The 18901-nt window shown below is 38.7% G+C and overlaps 1 protein-coding gene across 4 annotated transcripts in view; it reads left to right on the top strand.

The window, feature by feature from the left end:
• Nucleotides 1–18901, top strand: part of PTPN5 (protein tyrosine phosphatase, non-receptor type 5 (striatum-enriched)) — an 82636-nt gene that overhangs the window by 50080 nt on the left and 13655 nt on the right. For 3 of the 4 annotated variants that reach the window (XM_014960076.1, XM_014960075.1, XM_014960077.1), the window contains 6 exons: nucleotides 2556–2794; nucleotides 6054–6243; nucleotides 9284–9368; nucleotides 13633–13712; nucleotides 14209–14346; nucleotides 17618–17728. In XM_014960076.1, the coding sequence (XP_014815562.1) occupies nucleotides 2556–2794; nucleotides 6054–6243; nucleotides 9284–9368; nucleotides 13633–13712; nucleotides 14209–14346; nucleotides 17618–17728 (843 nt within the window). The remainder of the gene's footprint in view (nucleotides 1–2555; nucleotides 2795–6053; nucleotides 6244–9283; nucleotides 9369–13632; nucleotides 13713–14208; nucleotides 14347–17617; nucleotides 17729–18901) is intronic. The other variant, XM_014960078.1, reaches the window with a different exon arrangement.

Genomic DNA, 18901 nt, shown 5'->3' with positions numbered 1-18901 from the left:
GCAGAGTAGAGGGGCAGAATCACCTCACTCAACCTTGCTGGTCATGTTTCTTTTGATGCAGTCCAGGTCTACATGCTTTGCAATTTGAATACATCTGCTTCTATCAGTATTTAGGGAATAAGGTGTAAAATAGTACTCAGCTGAAAATAATGTGGTGATGGAGCTAAGCAGGGTTTCTAGAATAGTGGACAACAGATGGTTGCATGAAGACAGTTTTCTTGATTTTCCTTCTTTCTCAGCTGAGGGTGTTTTCTTTTTTTTTTTTTTTTTTTCCCCCCCCCATGGGTTTTAAGTGATGTGCTGCTAGAAGGGGTGTTTCCCATTAAGGAGTGCCTTTATGATGAAGTTTTTCTTTCCCAAATATACCATTCTGTCTTTATAGATGGTCCTGATAGATTAGTCCCATTGGATGATAAATACTGAAAAGCAGCTTATGCAGATACATTTTTATTTTTTTTAATTTATTTTTTTTTAATTCAGCAACTGTAGTAACTTACAGTAATGATTTCGTAGTTCCCTGGGGAAGGGAGAAAATGTGTCTTTTTATACAGGGACTTTGTTGCTTTAATGTAGAGCAATAACTGTTGGGCCACCTAATGAGGCTGAGAAGTGGTGGTCAAGCAGATTCTCAGAAGTGACACCAAGAGAGGCCCTGTCTGGTATGTGCACTTGCTAGAGTCCAGCTCATTCCTGTATTGGGGAAGTTGTGACAGCATAGAGCTGTCTAGTCCTCCTGAACAGGTTTTCAGAGCTGACTATTTTTCCATTCTTTAGTTTAACCCCATCACTTCTAAGTATAACGTAATTTCTTCCAGTGTCTTGGGCAGCTCTTTATCACTTCTTTCAGTCTAAAGAAAAGCTGCTTTGTTTCTAGGGTGAACTTCTCCGTTCCTTTGGATTTACAGTGTGTTAAATCACCTGTAAAATCAATCCTGTGTCACCATACCAGCTCTAGAATCTGCAATACATAATTGGTACCTAGACCTTCAACTTGGCCCTTAGCTCAAGTGTTGATTTTAGTTAACAAAAGCACTCTTCAGCAGTATAAAGTTGCTGAGCACATACTTTACACTATGAACTGCTCAGCTATTACAGTTGCAGTATGTGAAAGAACCGTGGCTGATACTGTGGGACTGCCAGGCTCCAGCAATCATCTCAGGGAATGAAAACAGAATCAGATCTTCAACCTTCTTGCTTGTCATCCAGCAGCTCAAGCATGTAGGACAGAGTCAGATTGGGCCCCACGTTTGCATAAATAAGTCTGGTAATCATGTTCCTATGTTTACTTTTGTAATTACTGTATACTCTGATTAACTGAAACAAAAAAAGCATTTTGTGTGAAGTAACTGTAAAATTAATACTGCTGCTTTGTGAGAGTCTAACATTTGCTAAAGCTGACTATGGACAGAAATTAAATCTTGCTTCACTTTCCTTCTTTCTTATAGAAATGAGAGTACATGAAGACACACAGGCACAAGAAAATAGAGGTTCAAAATCCCATACAAGCTAATGTGCTTTAGTAGCCTAGGAAGAGAAATTTTTAATGGCAAGTTTTCTAAATTCAGCTGCCCATTTAAAAGTCATATAAGGAAAGGACAGAAGAGACTTTACTTTGGAAAATAGGACCTGTTCTTCTTAGTCTCAAAAGGATGCATGGCAGTGCAATATAGTTTGTATAACATTTAGACTGAGTGATACTGGTCGTAGTTTACTTCTAGCAGGTTGAAGTTGGCTTAAGATTCCAGATCCTGGAATTCAGAGGTGAACTTGAAATTTTTAACTGAGACCTGTGTATAGGATTAAACAGTCTACTTATACATTCTCCAAATGCAAACCAACATGATACAGTAATTTTTTAGATTTTTGCCATATCAAGCCTTTCATTAGTTTATATTATAAACTTAAATATTGTGTTTATGTCCTAGAACTTCACAAAGATCCATTATTTAATGTCTATACCATGTTTAAATCAGGTAATTAGATTACAGAACAGGCTTTGACACTGGCCAGAAACTGAAATGGGCATTCTGAACCTCAAAATCAAGGCCACTTTAAAAAATTATTCATTTATACATGAATTCAGGTTACAGTGCCAGATTATCAAAGATGTGCAATTCAAGAAAATCAGCTATATCTAAATTTTCGATGAAAAACAATTAAGTTAGGAGAGTTATGATTTGTAGAATAGTATAGTAGTTTGTTATTTTGTAAACAAGCCTAGGAATGGTAAGAAACTGAACAAAAGGACAGTGGTATCACGTTGGCTTGCATATGATGGTCACAAGCACATTCCGCTCCCGCTGTATCCCCGAGTTAAGCCTGGCCAGCTCTGCTGAAACCTCTGTGGCTGAAAGCAGGTTTGAATGGGTAGATGTGAATCCTTGTAACACGCACCACAAAGCTACTCCTGCATGGAACATTCCTGTCCTCTTCAGTCCTCTCCGATTCTAATACGTTATAGCCAGCTGGGATGCTGCCGTAAAGACCCACCCCCTAGGCTGTATGGAAGGGCTGGCAACAAGCAGAAAGCTTTTTTAAATGTTTGTTTCCTCCAGTTTTGGCATCTACTCAGAGCCCGTCCAGAGCCCCCCTTTCCACTACAAGAGGACAGACGCCAATCTGTGAGCCGGCAGCCTTCATTCACGTACTCAGAGTGGACAGAGGATAAAAATGAGGATGACTTCCTAGATTTGGATCCTGTACCGGAGACTCCGGTCTTTGACTGCGTAATGGACATTAAAGTGGAGACAGATCCAGCTACTCTAACGGTTAAATCCGTGGGCTTGCAAGAAAGGTAGGGTAGATGTCATTAATAGGGGAAAGTTTGGTCCCAGATTTTGTGGATATAGGAGCTGTGTGCCTGGTAGGAAGCTTTATTGCCTTCATGAATGTCACTTTAAAATGTGGTCTTAAGGCCAAGCACCTGCTTTATTTCCTGTCTTGTTTTCAGTCTAGTTATAAATGTAAGCACATTAGCCAAAAACGATACAGTTTCTAGATGGCTGTCAACAAGTGTAACTCAAAAGTGTAATTTCCTTCCTTTGAAATACCCATTTGTATTTGATCATTCTCTTGCCGTTCCCCAAGACAGCAACTGCCTAACATGAAATCCACTATCAGTCAGTGGAAGCTTTTACCTCTGAAAGAGGTGGATCTTATTAATTATTTTTTTTTGTCACTTGTGCTGGAATATTAGTCCTTTCTCCAAAAGCAAACCATAGGACAAATGGTAATCTGCAATAATTCACAAATAAATGACTTAATCCAAAAGTAAATGAATTCCTTTGAAATTAAGCAAGTAATGAAACTTTGGGGTTAGCTGGTGTTCATTCCTTCAAGCAGCAGGGACAATGAAGCTCCTCAGAGAGACTCACAGCGGGGAAAAAGCATATTAAGATAAAAGGAAGATAGGAATGATGCAGTATTGATTTGTTGCATTTCTCCATCTTCACTCATACATCTCACAAAAGTGTCACCTGTAATGGAAGACCTTTGAAAGACCCATCCGTGGGTGAATTCCAGAATGTGTGAGCTGGCACAGTTCACCAGAGTTACTAAGCATTCAGTTGGACTGAACTATCCTTATACTTTCATCTATAAGATTATTTTATTTCACTTTGCCAGTGTGTCTCTGTGTGTGTGAATAGATGAGTGAAAATAGGCACACCAGACTTGGCATCCTCATCTCTGAGGCTGAGCTTGGTTTAAGGTTCCTGTCCTTTGTTCTGTGGACCACAGGAAGCTGGAGTTTATATTGTTGGCAGCTTGCATCTTTTTCTGTTTTGTGTTCTTTCAGTTGTCTTGGTGAAAGAAAACAAAAATCTTGAGGATAGAAATTTCATTAAGAAATTCTGCAAAGGTGATGATGTTATGAAGAAGAATGAGGTTACTGAAGGGCCCAACGTAGCAAAACATCACATTTCTTTATTTCCAGATTTTCAAGCTTAATTGGAGTTCTAACCATAATTAGTTCTCCTATCTGAAACTTAAAGGGCAGAACTTTTAAAAAACATGATGCTGAGTTTCCAAAGTGCCACATGACACAGTAAAAGGTGACGTTACAGAAGAAGCTTTTAATTTCCACTGTGAGCTTAGAATTTTTTTCCTCACTTTATTCTTGATTACATTTGTCCTAAACTGTCCTACCTTTTATTATTATATTTTTCTACTTTAAGTATGAGATTGCAGTAACCTCTGGGGCTTGTCCTTGAACCTGCTGCTACCAATGAGTTTTGCCATTGTTTTTCATTATGGGCAAGATAGGGCTTCAAATGCATCATCATCCCTGATTTCATTTTATCTCTCTGATTTTAAAGATGCTGACATTTCTTCTCAGGTGACCACTAGCTTGCAGGAAGGAAACTCACTGTTTCAAGACAATTGGGGAATATCAGTTGATTCAAGTAATGAATTACAATTTAAAAACCGTCAAAGAAATAGAGACGGGAAAAAGAAAGCAATTACTTGAAGTGCTCACACTATGTAGAATGTGTGCACTTAAGATGTAAAATAAACTCGTTTTCAACCTACATGTGTGCTTGAGAAGCCAGACATCTTTTCAGGTTTGGGCTGTGCTCTGATAGATTTCATTTACATCAAGCATTGGTCACTCCTTTGTTCAGTGTTGTGATGAATTATCTACCCACCCTTCTTTTGCATCCATTCTGCTTCTCCATCTTATTTCCCTCTCATTCTTTAACCACCTACACCATTAGACTAGTCACTAACTAAATTCAAACAGCACTGAATGTTACTCTTAAGATGAAACAATCTAATTTCCTCATGCTGAAGAACTATTAATATCTCTAGGTACATAGGGTCTTCTACCTTAAAAGAATCAAAAGCATTTGTTATCAAATGCATCTATTTCTGGAAAGGATCTAACAGCACACAGTAGGGTCAAAATCTTTTGAAAGGTGTCACTAAAGATTCACTGTCTACCAGTAGTGGTCATGTTTCTTTAAAAATCCATTCCCCATGACTGTGAAGCATAGCAGGATGCTGGCTGCACATTCTTTTGGAAAAACACCTGAATCCAGAAAAAGGCTGTGATCCAGATAACTTCTACTGTCTTCTTTGTGAGCTAGTCATTCCTGTATGTTTGCATGGTTTTTCAATAGCTCCTGCAAACACTTCCCAAACACTGCCAGTTGAGAATAATCAAAAATAGGTTTACCATGTGAATGTATAGAACAATACATCTAGTAACAATCATATTGTATAATTTTATTATTATATTGAAGATTATTGAATGTAGATTCACTGATGGCATTTGAATCTTCTGTCTGTGATATGTGAGGTTGACAGAAGCTCAGAAATGCTTTGAAACTGCATTCAATAAATGCAGACATTTTGACTTTTTCATTTTATTGTGTGGCTAACAAATGAAAGCCACTAAAAATTCTACACTTAACAGCATCTCTGTTTTTAATGTTACTTTTAAAATGTCGGGACCTTCATTTTAGCCTTCTTATGATGTAGTGTTGTGGAAAGAAAGTTTTCAGATGGAAAAGTTATTTGCTGTAATGGTTTGCATCTCATATTTTTATTTATGTTGAATTGGTAATGTTTATCCCAAGATCTTACCCCACCGATGTTGTCTATGCTACAAATAAATAGTTACTCAGTAGGATCTGGCCTGACGAAAACTGAGACCAATATTTTCACCTGTGGTGTCTAAAATGTCAATCCATATTCAGATATCCAAAAATATGGTATGATTTCCACAAGTATGAGAACTTTCCTGCAATTGCCTGCTCAGCACATTTGACAAGCAAGTTGCTTGTGTTTAGGCGACAAAGTATACGGTTATCTCACTACAGACAACACTTCAAAAGTGTTGGTTTTCATATTCCAGTGTACAAAATCATCTCCTGGTCTTGTCTACACAAGAAGCATCACCCATTATTTGCAGTCAGTGACCAAAATGTACACAACTGAACCAGCTGGGTGCTTTTCTAAATTGCTATTTATCATTGGGACTGTACCCATTGCTGTCAGTGACGAGTCAGTCTGTTGTGCTGTAAGCAAACTCTGATTGCTCTGTTTTGCAGGAGAGGTTCAAATGTTTCACTCACACTGGATATGTGTACCCCAGGCTGTTCTGAGCAAGGTTTTGGCTATGTTATGTCACCACGGGAACAGTCAGCTCAAGAATACCTCCAGACAGCATCAAACATCCTCACTGAAGAGGAACTGCACAAGAAAGCACTGGATCCTTTCATACTCCAGGCAGAGTTCTTTGTGAGTATCTGACCTCTGTCTTCTAGAAGCATCTGAAAGCATATGTTGTCTCTTCTCTATAAACCTTGCTATTATTTTCTGAAAGTCTAAAGTTAGTATATACAAACTCCACTTCTATCAGTGTAACATTTAATGCAATTCCAAAATTCGTCACGCTTTGAAATGACAATGTCTGAAAGCTTTCAGTGATATTGTTATTTAAAAACCAGAGCATTCATTCTGGCAACAACAACAAAAAGATCTCTATTTTCACAACTCTGTTTTTTTTCCTGTCAGCATGGTACTACATGCTACTACAAAAATATCGAAGTTTTTCACTAGAGTACAGAAGAAAATCCAGGTTTTCTATACACATAATTTCTTTAAATATGCCTGGAGTTGCCCTAGGGATTCAATTAGTCCAAGTACATGCACTTTGCTGTTGAATGCTTGGCACGGAGCTACTTTCCAAGCCTGAATGTTCTCCAGATAACCAAAGCACAGGATGGTTGTGTCACTCAGCAAGAGCTGTAGAAAGTATGTATTACTGATTTTTTTTCTGCACAAAAATTATTTACTAGTTGCAAGCTGTTCTATCAGTTGGTTTTAGGATTCTGAAATACGTTTCTTTGGCTCACTGTAACCACTGTTGCTTTGGGAGAAAGAATTCTTTGCCACATTTGGGGAAAAAATACATGCACACAGGTGAAGCAAGAAGTTGAAAACTTGATTTCTAAGTAGTTTAGGATAAAGACTTTGGTGTAGTGAGTACACTGGCTTTCCAGATCTTTGCACTCTGTAAGTCTCTTCCCTAGGTGCTTGAGTGTCCTTGTGATAGACATTGTCATGTTTATTATACTGGACAAAAAAAATACACAAAATGCTGCAGTGACTAGGAGTATTATGCCTACTAGGCAGGGTTGTAAATTCCTGTAAAAGATAAGAGGTAACCAGGGTTACAGAGGTCTTTGTATGCTGGGGTATTTCAGAGTGCATGATCAAGAGCTACTGAAGTTAATGCTGCCAATTCATATATTCTTTAAGCATGGAAAGTCAGCAGAGCAGGAGGAAAATGATGTTTTGCAGCTAACAACTCTTTCAGCCTGTTCTTATGACTTGCAGGGGTCTGAAAGGACTTTGAGCATCACTTGCTGTCCTCCCTCCTTGTGCAGTTTCAGGAGTTGTGTTTTCTCCCACTTTACAAGTGCAGGGGGAAATGAAATTGTCTGGACTACTGTTTAAAACAGACCACCAGATATCTGTGGTCCTTCATTCACTTATCACTGTACAAGTTGAAGAAAAGCAGCTTCTGTATAGGCAAGCCCTGATTATTTTAAAGCAAAGCATCTATTGCTGTTCTAGGGAGGAAATGTTCGCTTAGCGAGTGTCTGAATTGACTGCTGAACAAGTCTACATACAGTTTCATCTGTCTCTGAGGTGCACTGTAGCATTCAAGCAAAGAAAATTATGTTAGTAGTAGGAAAAAATATGCTTTGTTTCTCTGAGAGACTTTGAATTTGTTTTCCTGGTGTTCAGAAAAATCATTTAACAGCCAAACTATCCCAAGTCATTTTCATTCTTTAATGAAAACTGAAAAAGCGTAGATAAAAATGCTGTGTAATCAGAATGTAATTTCTGTAATTAAAAATTGTAATCTAGTTATTTTTTTTATGAAACAGTTATCACCCACTAGCTTTGCATCCTGTATTTTCAGTCTGTCCAACCTACTAGGTTTTTTTCAAAGTCCAGATCCACGATGAAGCAAGCAGCTGTGTTTCATTTTGGAAGAAAACTCAGAGTGGATGTCACTTGCAGAACTAAGTCCTGAAATTCTTACAAGACTTAGAGTTTTGACTCAGGCAGAAGTCCTGTAGATTTCACCAAGATTTTGCTTGAGCAGTAAACAGTCGACTAAGTCCCAAAGACAAACCATGGAGCTTGGCTCAAGAAGAGTTTTGGGTGACTAAATACCAAGTAACAATTGAAGAAAACATGAAGGTTTCATTCCCATGGAGTTCCTCAAATTGATAGGAAATTACTTCAACAAAATGTTTTTATTAGTTGCCTTGGGTTAAGCCAAACAGTACATTCAGTGCTGTGTAGGAGACATAATACGAATAGTGTTCTAAAGCTCCAGAATTTAACATAGTCCATAATTGTTCATTTTAATTTCTTCCCGGAGTGAGGCCTGTCTTACGTAACCCTGACTCCTGTTACCAGTATGTCTAGTACTGGCCTCTCAAATCCAGTGTGCAGCAGCTGGGATGATCAGCTGTGCTCCCAAGCTCCCATGAGCTCTTCCTCTGCTGAGCCTGGTTGACATATCCCATCTCATCACATGCCTACTAACTGCAGCTGGTAGAAGGTTCCTGTTTGTTTCTGCATGGCATTGGCCACTTACTTGCAGGAGAATGAGTAGTGGAGAATAAGAAGGTCCTCTTTGTGTGTTCTTTGGGTCAGTAGTGTAGAGAGTGGGTAATCCCTGAACATTTCTTTGCTGTCCTTGCCTGTGGAGCTGTAAAGTGTGGTGGGCAAAGAGTGACACTTCCTCAGCTCCATAGAGTCAGATCAATACACCAGCCTGTCATCATGTAGGTTATAACTGGTTGCTGGTGAGAGTCATTAGCAAATTATTTCCTTCCACCCTCAGAGAGGAAGGAGGAGTGTGAGTCAGAAAGGATGGTGTCTGAGGTCCATCGCTTTTGGAGCAGAGTATCTTACGTACCACCTTTTGCTTAGTTCTGTGCCTACACATGCAATTCAGTTCTAATAATATTAGGAGCTAACATAATGCCGTCGCATATATTACTCAATGAATTAGTCACTATGAGCATTTTCATATTAAGGATTTCAGAAAAGAAAGCCAGTGACAGTAAAAGGAAACATCAATCATATTCTGGTGGTAAATTGCTGGAAGTACTGTACCATATGTCTCAGTTGACTTCATCACTTTGCCTCCCTCACAGGCAGGACGTAATGGGCTTGGGTTTTTTATTCCTTTTGTGAATTTAATAATACTAACTACTGTGTTTTGTGTTGGTTGTTTTGGTTTTTTAAACAGGAAATTCCAATGAACTTTGTGGATCCAAAGGAATATGATATTCCAGGCTTAGTGCGTAAGAATCGCTACAAAACAATTCTCCCAAGTAAGTTTCGTTCTTTTTAACTCACTGAGGCAGGGTAGCTTATTCCTCGTGCTTGAAGGGCTTTGCACTTTCCTTTCCAGAAGGCATCAAATGTATTGTCACTCCCATGTGTTGTCCACAGGCCATGTTTATGAAGCAGCAGCACTGCTTCAAATGAAGCAGAAGAACATGAAGGACCTAAGATTCACTGAACATCTGTAGCACTTCGGTTTTTAAGTAATTAGAATTGCATCTTGTGGTGCTGATTAAAAATTCTGCCCAAGAACTTGATGTGTTTATTCAGATGTTACTTTAGTGGTTTCTTTGATTAAACACTTTCGAAGGACTAAATTCTAGCAATTTCGTTTTCCCAACTAATGCTTTTCTCAGAATCGTGCCTCAAATGCAAACTGAGAATATTGGGAGCTGACTGAGGTGAATCATTTAAGTATTAATTCACTGGTTTTGCTGGACAGGGAAGATTGCCTAAGTCGTGATAAGTAGCGATTTCAGATGCCCAGACTGCTAGACTTGAGTGATCTATATTTTCTGAATTTGTTATCTAATGTGTACTTTGAGAACTGGATCCATTTTAAATATCTCATATTGGATGTTTTAACTGAAACATCAGAGTTGCTGTGTGGTGAGTTGACTCTGGCTGGGTGCCAGGTGCCCATCAAACCTGCTCTATCCCTTCCCCTCCTCACCTGGATGGGGGAGAAAAAATATAACAAAGGGCTCGTGGATTGAGATAAGGCGGAGATTGGTCATTCAGCAATTATCGTCACCAGCAAAACAGACTTGACTTGGGGAAATTGTTTTTATTTATTGCCAATTAGAAGTCAGAGTAAGGTAATAAACAAAAACCAAATCTTTAAAACACTTTCCTCCCACCCCTCGCTTCTTCCTGGGCACAACTACGCTTCTGATTTCTCTGCCTCCTCCCTCCCTGAGCAGTGCAGGGGGATGATGAATGGGGGTTGTAGTCAGTTCTTCACATGCTGATGATCTTAAGGATCTTTTTCAACCCAAATCATTCTATGATTCTATGCCTCCAAGGATTAACAAGCTTATTCTAAGCTCATTGTGTTCTGGATATTTTTTCTGAATGAATTCTAGAAGTAGTGACCTCTGTACATCATTGTCCCTGGCTGTGGCCAAAGGATGTCTTGATATTGCTGAGGAAAGTAGAGGTCTGACTCTTCACTTCTACCCAACTATCTCTGTTTTGAAGGGCTTGGTGCTGGCAGTAAAGAGGTTAACAAGGAGAGCTAAACATCCCCTCTGTGCTTCAAAGCTGAGGGTCCCAGTAAACTATCCATGCACAAAGTAGGAGAGGGAACTGGAGGCAAGATGAGGAAGAGTCCAGTGCTTTTCAGGCTTTAACCATCCACTGACTTTTTCATTTCTGAGCTGACCAAATGTAGCCAACACTGTCTTGAAGTATCTACTTTGCATTCTTCCAAGTTCTAGCTGCAGAAGGCAGCAATGGCAGGAACTACTGAACAAGCTGCAACAGAGCAAACTCAAACAACTGATTATTGTAGGGAACAGTAAAGGCTTAATTGCCAAACTGGAGTCAAACCCAAAACCTGAATTTAAAAAGTAACTAAAATTCCCTTACCAGCTACGTTGCCAGAAGCAGTCTGGGCAGCTATCATTAAAAGGTAAGCAGTCACTTTAACATAATGGTCAGTTACTCGCAACCCTAGAGTTGATTGTAGTGAGTGAGAGACAGGATAGTAGTCTATAATTCATCTCTTTTATATTTTTTTTGGTAGTAGATTCTTTTTGAAGATTCTCCAATTTTTCTGTTAGTAGTAAAATGGCTTAGAAAGTGGCTTTTTGATGGCAGAAGGGTGTTTTGGGAAAAATGCCAAGCTGAGGACATTGATTTGGATATTTCGTAATTATGAATTTGTTTGTTTGTAGACAGTCCTTTTCTGGGGTTGAGTCCTATGGCACTTCCTGGAAAATGATAACCTTTCTCTAAGATGTTTGGAGGCGCTTTTTGAATATACAGAAAATAATGTTTTTGCTTTAGAATTCCAGAGATGGCCAGAATTTATTTGAATACATTGTACATCAGTCTCATTGAATTCTTTTCTCAAAAGTAACATCTGGACAGCCTTGTTAAATTTCTACATAGCTCTATTGCTTTTACACCATTTTAAGTTATGCAAAATATTTCAGTTAACTTTAGCAAGTTCCTCTAAAATGTCAGATGTAGTATCAACCCAAAATGGCCATAAAAGAGACTGTGGAAAAAATAGCTGGCATATCATTTGGTTTCTTAGACATACAGACTACTACTGCTTTTTTAAAGGCTTGATGTCTTCTTGAATCTGGCCTGTGCACTGATTTTGCCCTGGGAGAAATTTTTTCATTAAGAGTAGGATTTGATTTTGCTTAAATGCCTCTCTATTAAAAATTTCAAATTCATACTGTAAACTTCTGTATTGAAGTCTTGTTATGTTTGTTGTTTTTTTTAAAGGAGGACTTATTCCTGATTATATATTTCTAAGATATGCAATTCAGTTTTGGTTACACTTTCTGCAAACCAGTGCACATTCTTGTATTAACAGTGTATTGATAGGCCTTTCTTAAGGTTGGGACTGTTTGCTAGCATACTACCTTAACAAATATAAATACTACATTAACAGAAAAATCACAAGCCAAGTATTATAATTCAAAGTAAAAGTGTATTCTGAATATTGTTTTAATATTTGTGGATGCAGCAATAAAAAAGTCTACAGTGAAAAGTAACTAGAACTCTGCTGTAGTTGAAGAATACTAAATGAAATCTGTGCTTAAAAGTCTGTGGCATCTGTTCATAGAGGTCTTCATATCCATTTTATTTCTCCCTGAAGACCCATCATAAAATGGACAACATAGTATTACTGCTATTATTAGTAATGAAAAATCATGTAGTAGTTACTCAGACTTCAGCAGACTCTATGGATGACTGTGTAAAACCTAGGCAAAGGGAGTTCATGCAAGGAGTCTAACTACCCAGTCCAGTAACATTTGAATAAACAAGTGGCAACCAACGTCACCTTTCTAACAGTATGACATGTTATCAGAAATTACTGATTTAAAAGCATATTTTACCTCTTGTCCCACCGTCACTCCAGCACTAGAGACACGAGCAAAGTTGAGCAGGAGAGAACTGTATTAGAAAAGAATTTGCTGTTTTCAGTACTTCCATGCTATGAAACAGTATCTTTGTTAGTATCTTTGCTTTGTATATTGTGATTATTTTATCACATGATAGATAACATGAATCCATTCAAAGGACAGCTTTTCATGCTGAGTCTGTGTTTGAAGTACTGTAGAAATTACAGTGTGCTTAGTCCTTTGTGCTTTACCCAGTATCACACCAGTTTTGCCTATTTTTTTGTTTTGTTCTGGTTTCTAAGCAGGCTGGATTTTTTTAAGAAGTAATGCGTGGTTTGTTTTTAATATTCTCCTGGTGATATATGGTGTTGCTTGTTGCTGAGACCTCTGTCAGGAGGAGGTTTCATGTCAATGATGACAGACTGTGTAGCGCTAGTGAAAGTGGATGAACGTGGGCCTGTGTCAGCTTACCTTAAAATCAGTGGAACAGCTCCCTTTGACTTCAGTGGGAATTGGACTGAACTTCTCAGGGGGAATAATGTTTTCATTTGTCTTATTAAAACAAGTAACGCTTCATAAACAGCTCCAGTGAGGGAGACTGAAGTACTGAAGAGGCTTATGCAAAGTACAAGAGACTGTTAACATTCTTTAATTTCTCTTTAACCATTATATTTGTTAATAGCACATCTTGGAGTTGAGTCCATTGCAAGACAAAACAGGGAAAGAGTTATTGTCATCTGGCTTGCCTGTGTGCAAGGAATGCGTGTTTATGGTTTGGGAGAAAAGCTGTTTGCTGTCATTTCACAAACAATATTCTAATGTCTTACAAGCCAGAATGAGTTTGTTGACCTAACAAATTGAGAAATAATTTCCTGGAGCAGAAAACTGCCTTTCCAGAGTCACCCTGGGACACTGAGTCTGCAACAGGAACAATTAACCAGGCTTCAGAGAGTGGATAAAACTATCAGAAGAAGCCAAATTACCCCAACCACCCTTTTTCTTTTTATGGTAACGTTTTGACATGGAAGCTCTCCAAGGCCGCTCACATCTGTTGTGAGGGCTATGAATGCATGTAAATGTCTCGCTGTACAAAATGAACTTGTGTGTGTGTGTCTCTCTCTCCTCTGAGCAACTGATAAACTATTACTTACCTCTTTACACCTTTCAGATCCTCACAGCAGAGTGTGCCTTACCTCAGCTGATCAGGACGACCCCCTTAGCTCTTACATCAATGCTAACTACATCAGGGTAAGAGCTCAATAGTCCAATGTGTCTGTGTAGCCTCTATCAGCCACTGTTAATGCAAATAGAACTGCAACATCCACTGGCTTTTAAAGGCATTCTAGTTGAAGTGATTGCTCTTTTCTCCTGCTTATATTAACGGAAAACCAAGTCTGAGTGCAACTGTACAGGTTGAGACCAGACAAAAACACACTTCTGCACTTCTTGATGCAAATTGCTCATCAGCTGGCCTGACTGAGGCACTGGATAATAAGCCTGAATAAGGCTCTTGACCTAGCCAGAGTCACCTCAAGGCTGTTGGACACTCATTGCTGGAATTATGTGAGTCTATATTGTGCCTTTGCTCCACGTACACATGTGCAGGAGCAAGCCAGAGAGGAGAACAACTGATGCCATGGAGTCACCATTCCAACCAGTGGTAGCTCTCTGTTTTAAAGACTGAACCTTCAAGGTTGTGGTGGTCATCCCTGTTAAAATTGATCTCTTGTTGTTTTGTTGGCAGGGCTATGGAGGAGAGGAAAAGGTATATATTGCTACTCAGGGACCGATAGTTAATACTGTCAGTGATTTCTGGAGAATGGTGTGGCAGGAGCGTTCTCCCATCATTGTCATGATTACCAATATAGAAGAGATGAATGAGGTAATGGTGTTACATATAGTCTGTATTTTTATCTGTACTCTAACAAATATTTTTGGCATAGATGCTAAACCAGCGAACAGAAATTGGTTCAGTGGCCTGAGCAATCAGAGCCAGCATTAAATTCTTCAGGCTCAGAGAAGATGTGGGCTTCTCTTTCAGATCAGTTTACTGTAAGTCTTCTTTTGCTGACTTAGCCTACTGCTGGTTTTGCCATTTTTCCTCTCCCAGCTGACCTGAAACCTCTTCAAAGCCAGCTCTATTTGGAGACAGTCTTTCAAGTTCTTTCTAAAGGAATCAAAAAACAATAGTACCCTATAACTAGTACGGTTGAATATCTTTAATCAACAGAGTTGGTGCTGCTTTATCTTGCAGTTGTTTTGATTCAATGTCTATATCCACAGTTAATTGAGGCTGTCCCTGAATTATGAAAGATGCTAGTTACAATAATGAACAACTAAAGCTGACTTGGATATGGAGGACCTTTTCCTGAATGCTTTTGAAATATTGAAATTAAGATGTTGAAATTTTCTGTTTGCCCCCTACTTCCAGAAGTTGAACTGTGATGGTGTTTCTGCTAATCCACCTAATGTGATTTCTGTTTGCAGTTTAAAATACTGCTGCCCTCCAGCTGTTCATTACTTACATGCTGCAATATTTGCCCCACAGCAGACTTGCAAGGACCATGTGCCTGGGCTTCAGTTCACAGACAGGTAGCTGAGCTTATGTCTGCTGTTATTGACAGTGCAAGACGTGAGAAAGTGGTCTGGGCATGTGTTGGGCTCTGCATCCCCTCTCACCACTGGCAGCAAGGTGTAATGGAGAGATCCAGATGGTGTTTCTTAAGCTGCAGCAGCAGTATTTGTAAAAGCTTGTCCCTGAGAACCCATTAGTAATTTAGGTGAGTTTCCTTTGGAGAAGAGGCTTTACAGACACTTAGAAGGCCAAGAATATGAGTGTACTTCTGTCATACACATGGAGTTATAATGGCTTAACTGCTAGCTGAAAGCTTAGTCCTGTAATTATGCATGTGCACAGACCTTTATTTTCCCCAGTTGTGAAGTAGATAAATTTAACCTTGGATTTTAGTGAAAAAAGACATGAACAAGACAGTCACAGAATTATCATGCTTTGCAAGTTAAAAATGGTCAGTTATTACAGCTGGCTGATTGGATGCATACTGTCAAGGCATTGGTGATGCAAAGTAAAAGTATGTTGCTTATCTAAATGTTTTGTTTGCACGAACATTTTAAACTCTGAGAGGCAGCACTGAAGTGCTTGCTCATTGATCAGAATTGCCAGTTCATGGCAAATAAGATACTAAAAAGTCATGGCATAATCTACCAGAATCATTTAAGGACTTAGCGGTTTAAAGAAGATGATGCAGAGGAAACACTAGTCCTGAATGACATTATCTGCTGATAAGTTCTCCCACTATAGTTTTCACAGCAAGAATGTGTGACAGGAATGTAAAATAATCTTTACATCTGAATTTCCTCTTATCCACACTGACCAAGTATTTCACCTGTCATACCAGTCTTGGGAAGCAGTGCACTGTAGTGCCAATGCACTATATAACTGGAGCTTGCTACAGCCTATATACTGCAGTAGAGCTCCTGAGTCTTTTCTGATACTTTTGTGTCAAAAACTAAATGGTGTCAGGAATCTCAGCCATAAATATAGGGTAAGTCCTTTCATGTACATGTCTACCATATTCATTCCCTTTCTTCTGTGACATATATTAATATATGAATAACAGGATTCGGAAGTACATAGATTCAAATCCAAAACCTTTGTTCGACAATGATGCTAGTTACAGAGGCTTTGTGTTCCTCAGTGCAATGACTTTGCTAACGTGAGTATTAAAAGCTCTGTATCTCAGCCCTCTGTCACATCTAATCTGAACTGACAGACAGCCCACAGAAATGAGTGGGCAATCTTACTCCACTCCTTTAAGCAGAGCAACGTCTGTGCTATTGATAGCTGCTAGCGCTCTTGACAATTTTCACAATGGATTCTGCAGTTTAAGAGGAGAGGAAGAAAAAATGCAATCTGCGTAAATAATTTTACAGAGACACAGTGGGCCACATTCCCAGTGGGTTATTAACTGATGCACTATGCAGATGGAACAACTCTCAGTCTCCCACACAAAAATTTTGACTCAGTAACTTTGCAAGATACTTTTCTGTTGTTAGTCTTTCTCCTGAAGTGAAATAATTTTTGGTGGAGGAGAGCAAGACAATTTCAAGATTGTGTACAGCTATGTAAAACAAGATGTTTACAAGTATCATCTTAAACTGGGTTTGTCCAGATTCTTACTGAGATAACTTATTCCATTACCACAAGGGAGCCTTTTTCTCAGACTCTGCCTGTTCATGTCATTTCTTGTCCATGAACTAGTTCATGCACCATGTTGCAGTGCTTGTCTCTTCCTTTGCATATTGATTAGTTTAAAGAGAAATTGCAAAGCAAAACCTGCAGCCCTTTCAGTCATTCTTCCAGGATAGGAGTGCTTACAAATTCTCACTTATGTCTAGTGTATGAGTACCACGAGGTAGATTTGCAAATGGGCTGTAGTTTCTCCTCTCCTAATTATCAGGTTGTGCTGGTTGCATCTCTGACTGGTTTTTGGCAAAATCAAATATAGTACTCTAATAGCTCTCACAGCTATTGCTTCCATTTAGTTCCTTAGCTTTGAAAGATTCTCAGTGTCCATTTAAAGAGGATTTGGTACGTAATCTAATTCCCAAAACATCCCCAGTCATGTTCTTTTGTACAAAAAACCTGTGTAAACTATCATCTTATAAAGGGTCAGTGCTCTCTGAATATAAAAAATAGAAAATATTTATTTTGTGTTTCCATATCAGTGTATACACTACAGAAATATTGGTAATTAACACTAGTTATATTATACTAATCGTTATTATCTTAAGGAAAGGATTAATCTAAAAACACAGGCACATGGCCACTGGCTTTTCTCATGAGCCTTCAAAATGCATATCAGTTGCATAAAGATAAATAAGGATGTGTGTATTTAAAAGCATTGGTTAGTCATTACTTGATTTGTGGATTTTTAATCACGCAATCAGACTATTACGAATGCAGCAAAAATGACTTGAAATGTGGTCCCTGTTTAGAAAGTGAAACTTGCACTTATTATAGAAACAAGGTTCATTCATATTCATCTATGCATGTGCTATATCCAATTTCAGAGGAGTAAAAATGAATCCCCCTTGATACCTGCTTAACTAGATTTATTTTATATTGCACACAGAAATGCACAGAATATTGGCCAGAGGAACAGGTCACCTATGAAGGAATAGAAATCACAGTTAACCAAGTCATACAAGCAGACGATTACCGTTTGAGGCTCATCACCCTAAAGGTAAATCATTCCAATGTACTTACAGTAATATAGCTGTCTTAACCCTTAAATGGAGATGTTCATAGAGAGTTGTGTAGAAATATTCTGCGCAGTTTACTGCTGTAAAAATATCACTTTTCATTACTGAAGTCATAATAGTTTTGTCCAGTTCACCAATATACAAAACCATAGAAAAAGTAAAATAAGCAGTCAGAGATTTAGACTGCTTATGTACAAAGCTAACAGGCCAATTGTAATAGTATGGTGTTCACTCAGTGGAAGAAACCAGTGACTCATTCTGTTCCTGTGTCTTCTGTGTTGACTGGTCATTTCAAGTGACATGTTAGCTCACGCGTAGCTTCTTACCAGCCTTTGCAAGTCAGACAGCACCGATGGAATAACCTGCTAAACTCTGTGATGATGTTCTGTAGAATTCAAAGGCTTGTTTATTTTTCCAGCCATGGACTTAAAACAAGGGTTACTGATGACTAACAGGGAACTTTTACCTGCATGGCACCTTACATGTTTTGTAGTATGGGAAAACCCCTAAAAAATATTTAGGTTGTGCTTCTTTTCTTTTTACGATTGTTATTAGGATGCTGTCAGACTACTGGCTACTCACCAGCTGTTTATACCTAAGATGACTTGTGCTGCTAACCAGAAGTGAGGGAGTTGAGAACTGGGGAAAAGGCTTTTTAATTTTGCTTACCTGTTTTCAGTTTCTCTCAGCAGTAGGAGTACTTGTCTGCTTGGCACTTGTCAGTGATATGGTGGCACCACTTCTGTTCACCGTGGCTGAACACCTTTTAATAGGTACCATGCTAATCTATTCTTTGAGCGATCTGACTTGGAAGATGCTTTAAGGGATCGTTCCCCTCCCAGACGCTAAAATTCTTGATGACCTTTAAAAACACTTTCACCGCAGCATTCTCCATGTTTACATTATCATCTTGTGGATGGAGAGTTTAAAATCAGGTTTAATTTTTTAAGTACTGGGATGCTACTTAAATTACCAGCATCCTATTTTACAACTGTTTTCATTGCTAGCTTCTAGAAGCTCAAGCTACATGTTTTAGTAAGAACAGTCTATTTACATAAACTTTATACTTCTTTCATCTACCAGATCTACCCCTGACCTCAGTATAACACAACAATTTCTTTCCAAACTGAAAAAACTCCTCTTATCCAACCAGT

The sequence above is a fragment of the Calidris pugnax genome, unplaced genomic scaffold (genome assembly GCF_001431845.1).
Source record: "Calidris pugnax isolate Ruff unplaced genomic scaffold, ASM143184v1 scaffold435, whole genome shotgun sequence".
Taxonomy (NCBI): domain Eukaryota; kingdom Metazoa; phylum Chordata; class Aves; order Charadriiformes; family Scolopacidae; genus Calidris; species Calidris pugnax.
Note: the sequence above shows the minus strand (reverse complement) of the source record. Positions and strands in the feature narration are given on the sequence as shown.